This window comes from Misgurnus anguillicaudatus, chromosome 12 (assembly GCF_027580225.2).
Source record: "Misgurnus anguillicaudatus chromosome 12, ASM2758022v2, whole genome shotgun sequence".
NCBI classification, from domain to species: domain Eukaryota; kingdom Metazoa; phylum Chordata; class Actinopteri; order Cypriniformes; family Cobitidae; genus Misgurnus; species Misgurnus anguillicaudatus.
The window spans coordinates 35410575-35420010 of record NC_073348.2 but is presented as its reverse complement, the minus strand read 5'-3'; the positions used below and the strand labels follow the sequence as shown (position 1 = coordinate 35420010).

The 9436-nt window shown below is 36.0% G+C and overlaps 1 protein-coding gene across 4 annotated transcripts in view; it reads right to left on the bottom strand.

Annotated features, from left to right (window-relative positions):
* Positions 1-3762: 3762 nt before the first annotated feature.
* Positions 3763-9436, bottom strand: part of gramd1ba (GRAM domain containing 1Ba) — a 60856-nt gene continuing 55182 nt past the window's right edge. For 3 of the 4 annotated variants that reach the window (XM_055207823.2, XM_055207824.2, XM_055207826.2), the window contains exons 18-21: positions 6073-6163; positions 4922-5029; positions 4712-4832; positions 3763-4632 (exon numbers count right to left, since the gene is read on the bottom strand). In XM_055207823.2, coding sequence (XP_055063798.2) covers positions 4543-4632; positions 4712-4832; positions 4922-5029; positions 6073-6163 — 410 coding nt within the window. In that variant the 3' untranslated portion in view covers positions 3763-4542. Of the gene's footprint in view, positions 4633-4711; positions 4833-4921; positions 5030-6068; positions 6164-9436 lie in introns of those variants that run through there. The other variant, XM_055207825.2, reaches the window with a different exon arrangement.

Below are 9436 nucleotides of genomic sequence, written 5' to 3'. Positions count from 1 at the left end.
ATACAAAAAAAATGAAGAGACCACTCCAATTTTACCTTTAATTATCAATTTTACATGTATTGATCATTTTAGTCAAGTGTATCAGACAGTTGAAGTAGCCTACTCAGTGACGTAAGTTCACCAAACAGCAACGTAAAAGAGAGATGTAATTGAAAATCAGCGTTATTCCGTCAAATATTAACTTTTTAACTATTCCTAAAATACATATAAAAACATTAGCATTGTGTTGTTTAAAAATAAATACAAGCTTGTTTTCTTTGCAGTATTCAAGTTTTGGAAACAGTGCAACTTTTTTTAGTTTGTCCGGAATCAGTTTTCTGCCAATGAAAACATACTTGTTGTTAGGAATTTGACAGAAATGTTGTCGAATGAAGCACAAATTGTCATTTTACTTAAACGCATACAATAGTAATTTTAGAAAAACTGAAAATAATCTTAAAGTGCTCTCTTTATTTTTTCCGCGGCTGTAGTACCTGTGATCGGCCTCAGGGTGGAGACAAACATGAACAGAACTGAAGCCATAGAACAACAGCAAATAAATGGATTAAATAATTTAATTTGACACTTAAACTTAAATAAGCGTAACAACAAATGTCATGAGAAAACTCTTAAATACTTTTATTAATTCTTCCTATTTCTTGACAACACAAATCGTTTAGATATATTTTCTCTGAATGTTTGTCAGTGCGTCCAGCGCATGTAGGATGTGCACTGTATACAACATATACATACATCGCAGTATATTCCTGTGTTTATACATTTTGTAAAGAAAAGTAAAAACAAAATCATTTTAAAATACCTTTTAATTCATTATTCTTTCTTTTTATGTATTTCAGTTTTTGGCCTGGAAAAACATAAAGGGTGTTTAATTTCTTGAACTGGCTTAGTGAGTGTAAAAGACAATTTTATAAAGGAAAAAAAGAAAAAATAAATAATGAATTGACTACTTTATCATACTGTATATGCATTTCTCTGCATGGTCTGGGCCATAACAGTCATGGACAAAGAAAAGCATCCGCATACATCAACCCAAAAAACAATGTTGTTGAAGGGACAGACTGTGTACAATGTGGCAATAATGCTGTGGCCTTCCAACATTAGACATTCAAGAACACAATGTCATTTAAAACTCATGTGAAGTTAACAATTCAGTGATACAAAGACTGTACATGTAGCACTGTGTATCCGTATAAACAATGTACTGAGGCATGTACTGTATGGACTTAAGAAACAGATGCATTCATAAGAACAGATGCATTATGAAAACACTTTGCAATAGGACATCTTTAGTTATTAAACAATATGTAGATTGATGCATTCATGCTTAGCACTGCATTAAAATATATTTTCTGCCTCATCACTGTGCATCAGACAATAACACACAGGCTTGCTGAATTACAGGATTATCAAACACATAATAAGGCAGAGAAAAAACTGCAATTCAGAATCTTGATAAACATCAATCACAAACTGAGATACAGTACACATACATTATTGTAACATGGAATACTACTGTATAAAAGTTCAAGAATGATTACATTGTGAAATTCCTGCTTATTAATTAATCCAGTCCAGTAAATACATTTTCCCATTTAGTTTTTGGCTTATTTGCCTCTTTTATCCATAGAGAACGGACAAGAAATGAGGAGAAAGAATGGGAAATGGGATGAGGATATGATGGAAACCAAACTCAAATCTTGGTCGTCTACATAAGCACCAAAGCTTAACGTGTTGGAGGCCACATGTCCAACTCATAGTAAGATTCTAAATGATTATTTCACTCCTTCAAAGGGTTTTGTAAGTGAAGACAAAAGTTTGCTCGTGGCACCTCAAGACATTAAGATCAACTTAACCTTTTCAGCAGATTGACCTTTTCAAATTTTCATTACATTGTCAGAAGATCTGAATACTGATACGTTTAACATATAGTAAATTCAAGCATAATATTATTCACAGTTTAAAAATAAAACAAATCTGGTCTTCTAAGAAATAATCAAAAACGTGCTGTCCAGCAACTGCAACTGAACAAGCACACATCAAATATATGTTCTTATGACAAATGTGCATTTCTCACCGGTCCAGCAGCGGGTTCAGCCATCAAAACACAGGCAACATGGAAATTTGTGGAATGGCTTTAAAACGAAAACACATTAAAAAACTTGGCAATACAAAACTGTCATGGATTTAAATAAATAAAAACATTCACTGATACACCTCATCACATCACCACAAGTGATCATAATGACTGCATTACATTTGCATACTCAAGATTAACAAGAATAGGATCAGTGACGCGCATCCTAAATCAGAGTGCTTTAAAAATCGTAATCGCTAAATGTGCATTTTCTGAATTTTCTTCAACTATTAATACCCACACTTCATGCAAGTTTGTGATGGTTTTGGCAAGGACTGCGATACCAAAGCTGTCGCTAAGTTAGTTTAGCGGTTTTGAAAAGTGAAGTGAAGTGTGCAATTTCTGCATCACTAAAATAAACCAAAATAATTATGGTTGAATGCTCAAACAAAAATTTTTAGCCGTGCCACAGTGTTTAAAGTTAAATAAACCTACAGATAATGTCCGAAGCTACATTTACACAATGCAGTAAAAGTTTTGAAAAATGACATGAGAGCACTGCCAAAAACATCTGCGTTTATATGGATCTGCAATAACAACTAAAACGCTGTATTACGTGTGCCAGGCCAGTAGTTGGCGATGTTACTTTGAAAAGAAACACTACATGCCTGCGCACTTACACATCTTTCTAGCCATAAATATAAAGATGGCAAAAGCATTGAACATTGAATTTTGTTGAGATGCATAATGAGATACGTTTATTACTACAAGTAACCCTGGACAATAAAGTGGCAGTTGTTGTGCAAACAAACAGTCAAACCGAATTTCAGTAGTTTGCCTGCGAGTTCATTCTAGTGAAAAGTTGAGCAAAACGACCCAAGAAAATAAGTCTAGTTTTTAGACCAAAAATATCAAATTTAAGTGATTTTGTGCATAAAACAAGCAAAAAATCTGCCAATGGGAAAGCAAAAAAAGTTTTAAACACTAAATTCAAGAAAAATGTGCTTACCCCATTGGCAGATTTTTTTTTGCTTGTTTTATGCACAAAATCACTTAAATTTGATATTTACCATCTTAATTTAAGAATTTTTAGATATTTTTACTAACACTAAGATACTAAGAATTTTTTTCTTGAAAATAATTTTTTGCAGTGTTCCATTGGCAGTTTTTTTTTCTTTGCTTGTTTTAAGCACAAATTCGCTTATATGTATATATTTTTTGTCTAAAAACAAGACTTTTTTTCCTAGGTCAATTGGCTTAATTTAAGAATGTTTTGATATTTTTACTGAAAACAAGACAAAAGAAAGTCATTTTTTGCAGTGAGAGGCAAATTACTTACATGCTGATAAAAAATACTTTGAATGCACTGTAAGTCACTTTTTTGTCGATAAAAGCATCTGACAAATGCATGAATGTATGTACAGGGCTGCATAATGATTTATATATAAATATTTAATCTAATAATAATTTTTTTCTTAAAATTATACATGCATGTGTGTATTTTATATATACATAATTATTATACACACATATAAAGTATACCGTGTGATGTAAACAAAAACTTTAATTTTGCAAACGATTAGTCGCAATTAATCGTTATGCAGCCTTAGCGTACAGTATGTAAATGTAGACACATCAGTTGTAAACTAATGAATTTAGATATATGCTCACACTCACTGAGTTGAGGTACCAAGACACACATTTATAATATAGTGGTTTGTCTAAATACTAGCGTTGCGTCTAATACTCATAATACTCAAGTAGTATGCAAATTGTAATGCAGCCAATGACGCACAACAGATGTTTTCACCATTTAACCTGGGTGATTGTGGCTCATCACAAATCAACCAATCAGGTGAGGTCCCTCCTTCACACCGGAGATTAAATATCAGTTGCATATATTTAATGCACCATGGCGCAGGCTATCAAGGAACCAGCCTTGATTCTCCATGGAAAGTTGTTACAAATGAACTCTGGCAACAAATATAACTCTATTTACAAATCGTATATTTTCACATATATCATTCGACTCTATATATATATATATAGATTATAAATAAATGTTTATGTCCTTTATATTTTTATCTGGTCCGAGACTCCGAGAAGTTTCAAAAAAGGATGCTGTTGCGTCAGCTCCAGTCTTTCAAGTATTTAAACCAACGAGGGTCCAGTGTCCGTTTTGCATTGATGGTTAAACAAGTTTGTTTGTTTTAGCCCTGGGTGTGCAGAACAATCAGTTTTCACGCGGCGCCCCGCCTGAATGCCTTCCTTTATTTGGGCTCTCTCGGCATAACGTTCCAAAAAGTGAGGAGATAAGGAGGGAAGAGGCATGAGAGCGTAGGGTTCTGCATTTGGACTATGAAAGCTATTTAGTTCAACCATGCCCCGCCCACTCGCCCCGCCCAGCCCGGCTGATCAAACCTCCTTGTGTAGAGATGTTCGCGTTGGCCGAGCTGGGATTCTGTTCGTCAGTGATAATGATTCCTCCTCTCTTCAGTCTCTGATTCGTAGTCTCTTAATCCAACGCTTTTGTGTAACTTCACTAGAGACTCCCTCATCTGTAAATGCAAAATTAACCCTTTCAATCCAGTGTTAAAGAGCACTCAAAAATGCGAAAATTCATTGCAAAAGTCTTACCTCGTCTAACAAAAGCACAGAGGTTTTTATCATCTCCCTCCATTTCTCCAGCTCGCTCTCATGAAAACGCTGCTGGGACTCTAGGAGCTGTGCCCATTCTGTCTGTGTCTGTGGAAGTTTACTGTAACAAACACACACATGCAGCGAAAATGTGTAAATAACCAGCGATTCCCATCTTAGCTCTTAAGAATGACAAATACAAGCAGTTACCTTTCCTGAGACCTGAGATTGTGCCAGGAGGTCAGAGTCTGAGCGGTGTACTCCAGCATCCAGAGTTTATAAAACAGCATCATGTTTAAAAAGACCAGCAACACCAGACTGACACAAAGCAGAGGACACAAATACACAAATCAGTCTCGTAAGCTGCTTTATTACATTTGAATGAAGCTTAATGTGCGATGACTGTCTACACAGGTACAGATAAAAACATTGAATACCTTACGCAAATCCTGCAGGATGCAATGAAAACAACAGAGAAAAGAGACATGAACGACAAAGACAGTATGTGTTTCTTGAAAACATATGACACAAAAGTGTTTAATAACGGATTCCTATAGCTCAATCCCTATAGGTCATGGGTTTGATTCCCATGTTGCTCTGGATAGAGGTGTCTCCCAAATGGATAGATGTACATGTAATGGTGCTAACAGTAGCTGGGATTCCATCAAAATGTAAAGCGAATCTTTTCAAAATACGCAAAAAAAGAAAAACAAACAAAATTAGGCGAATTAGGTGCGTTTCCATCAAGTTGTTCGTGTATTGGTGGTATTGGTAAATGGAGGCATGTTTGAAAAATAGAGACAGGACTGCATGTAGTAGTCACGATGGGGCAAGTTATTAATTTATTAGCAATGCAGCTTGTAATTGCCAAATAAATGCTGTGCACAGAAGAAGGAATGCAGCATTTTTGATGCGGGCACTAGCAGCAAGGGCATTAAGACGACGTCGAGCCCCAAATATGGTAAAGCAACTTCAGCGGAAACAGCTAGAATATCAGTCACGTGAGTTTAATGTTCGCTACGTCAGTATTTATTTGGCAAATGCGTTTCCATCTTCCATTATTCGAATTTACTCTTTTTCGCATAATTCAAAAACCACCTCAAGCGAGCGTGAAAACTTGTTTGCGAATGAAGGCATTTCTATTTGAATTTTGGCATTTCCATTATGTTTTTAATGTGATACTTCAAAATGTGCATAAAATCATGGTGATGGAAACATGGCTAATGTCAAGGTCAAGGAAATGCACATACTGATCAAATATATAACACTGTAAGTCAATTTAAATCAAATAAAAGTGCTGGCCCTTTAAATGTGTTACATGTGTAAATGAAGTTTAATACTGTGATGAGTTGGATACTCACACAGAGCTGATGATGAGCAATAGTTTAGAGACGCTGTACAGTGCCAAACCTTCAGACCCGTGATCCGGCATGTGTCTGGTCTGTGTGGATCCTGCAAAAATCAGTGCATGAAATTATGGGTGTACTCATACAACATATAACAAATCACAGTGGTAATGTTCCTTACTAGGGGTTACATCATATTCATTTCGCCTTATATTCACCTGCATGACCTTAATTTTTTTTTAGTAAAAATAAAAGTTGGACTAAATATTTAAAGAGATGCAAAAGCCGCTAAACTCCACCTCCATCAAAAATGAGATAATGATATTGCCTGAATGATCTCGGCACATATTATACGTTCATCAAATACTTTTAAATCCGCTTAATCCCGCCCTTAGGCCTTTTAGAAATACAGCTTTGTTGGCAAAATCATTTAAATGTCAAAACGATTGTTCAGCAAACCCTGAATTTCATCATACGCTTTGATATAAGTTAGGGCTGGGATAAACGATAATTTTTTAAACGATTAATCTAGCGATTATTCTTTCCATGCATCGATTAATCTAACGATTCATTTTATCAGTCCGATTCGACTTCGATTCGATTCTCGATTATCTCCCCATTAATTAACTAATAGGAATTTAAACGTGTTGATTTACGTATCTGAATGTAAACATTTCAATATATGTTTATTGCTCTTAAAATTTCAAAATAAAAAAAGACTATACAAGTGCAAAATAATGCATTCTTAGTCAGAGGTAGCATTCAATAAAGCGTTTGCAGTGCATACTGTGCAGTTTAGTAACTGTATAAAAATCTCAAGTTCAAATTACTTTATTTTACATGCATTTATGAGCAAAACCTCTTCAATGTGCCTTTTGATGGTCAGTGTAATTTTTATAATTTGATTTGTTTAATCCACATTGTTTTCGTGCTGTTCTAGTCCATTTAATGACAGATATAAACACAATTATAGACTTAAGAAACACATATATTATTAAATCTCTTTCTCTTAAGTTTGTTAAGATAGATGAGGACTCATTTACTTCTGGACAGAGAGTGAATGACAGGGCAGTCTTCTGGCAACAGTGACATATTTCATTGCTTTCTGTTAAATTGCTCAAATGACTGTTTAAAACACACTTGGCATCACATTCATGGTTTTATGGTAAGATGACACTTTTTCGCGTAAATCCACAAGCATTTAAAACATAAACAAAGCACTTTCACTTTAATTGAGCATGAGCAGCGCAGCAGAACCGACGCAGAAACGATTGCAGCACTGTTGCTACAGAGCCGCGAGCTCGCGCTGCTCATAAGGTGGGGTACATGCTTGTTAACATGGGCGCTGAAAAAACCATGCGCCGCGCGGCCGCAGGCACTGCTCACCCTTGCTGTGTGAAACCGGCGTGGACTGAAGCCACTCGCGTTGCTACTACTCTACGGCGCCGCCTTTTTTTCCGTCGACGTCGTCGATTACGTCGACGCGTTGTCCCAGCCCTAATATAAGTGTCTGCGGCTTTTACTTGTGTGTAAACATTTAGTTGAACTTATACCGAGATTTTAATCGTATTTTGCCATTGATCCTAAAAAAATTTGTCAAAGAGCAACAAGAAAGAAAATTTTAATTGTAAAGGATTATTCCACCTTCATAAAAAATATTTGGAAAATTTACTTACTCTCATGTCATACAAGATGTCTTTCTTTGTTCAGTCGAGAAGAAATTAAGCATTCCCGGATTTTTCTCCATTTAATGGACTTTAGTGGACCTCAACAGTTTACAGTTTCAATGCAGTTTAAAATTGCAGCTTTAAAGCCGCTCTATGCATTTTCGGTGGTTTTGTCAAACAGCGACCCCTAGAGTCGCTGGAGAATACTTGCAACAGTCGTAATTTCCCACTCTAGTACACCTCTGAATACGATAATGACCAGGTAATGTTTCACAATTTCATACAAATATTAGGCTACTGCATAGTCTACTAAACTACAGATGATGGTAATAGGATAATAAGAAGTTTATTCCAAGTGTAGATTGCATATAATAATAAAGTACCACGTTTGCTGGCTTATAACGTTTTTACATGAATGCAGCTAAATCACAAGTAAACAGTCTATAGTGTATGTCTACTGTATCATTCAATTTGTGTTCTTTTATTCTAATGTAAACATTTCAAAATGCCATGACAAAGTTAATTGTGTACGTTGCATTATTTCATAACATTGGTCGTTATAATGTCACTATACATGATTATTGCTATTTATCATAATAGTTTGCAAATTGTGCATGTTTACACTATTAACAACCTCTATGCTTATTTATGTTCTGATAATTATGTGAGATATTGACAACTGTTGTCATGATAATCGCAACAACATACAACATAGACGCAAACAAGTTTACAAATAAGAGATTTACTTACTAGTCCATCAACAAGATCGCCAGATCAGCATCCCATCCAGTGCTGTCTTTTAGCTCACGCCAACGAGTAAAAGCCTGACCGAGTGAGACTCTTGTCCGGTTCCTAACGTGGTCAGATTCTCTTTTCCTTTTCCTACTCTCTTCCGAACGCGCTTTCTTAACTTTTAAATCGTTTAGCCTCACGTCTCAAATTCGCGCGTGCAGTTGTTGTTATAGGCTTGATCGACTTCATACGGCGCTGCAAGAACCGACAGCCGGATGACGTCAAAGTGCCGTCTCGGATCATTCTCGCGCTACTTTGACGTCATCCGGCGGTCGGTTCTTGCAGCGCCACACAAAGTCAAACAAGCCTAATGTGTGTGACGTCGTTGCCGTAAAGCAAGTCGTGATTCTCGCGAGATTTGTCAGGGGTGGTTCTCTCAAGCTTGCACTGCTGGTTTTGCTAGCGGCATCCTCCCCGAGCTTCAACAGGAGGATTATTCGCCCTACTATGACTTTGTTTACCACCGAAATAACTTTGAAGCTGTTACATTAAGGTAAAATAACTGCATAGTGTGTCTTTAAAGGGCTCTAAATGATCCCAATTGAGGCATAAGGGTCTTATCTAGCGAAATGATCATCATTTTTGACCCCCCCCCCCAATTTTGCCCATCTTGCACAAGCCTTGCACATATACAGCAATATGTAACGTGGAAAAAGAGGACCGGTTTTTGACACAAAGACATTAATTTTAAAAATAAAAAAAACGTTTAAAAGTACTTTTTTTTTTTTTACAAAAATGACGATCGTCCCTTATGCCTCGGTTGGGATCGTTTAGAGCATGTTGAAGCTGCACTGAAACTGTAAACTGTTGAGGTCCACTAAAGTCCACTATATGAAGAAAAATCCTGGAATGCTTTCCCCAAAAAAAAAAAAAAAAACACTTAATTTCTTCTTGACTGAACAAGGAAAGACTTAAACATC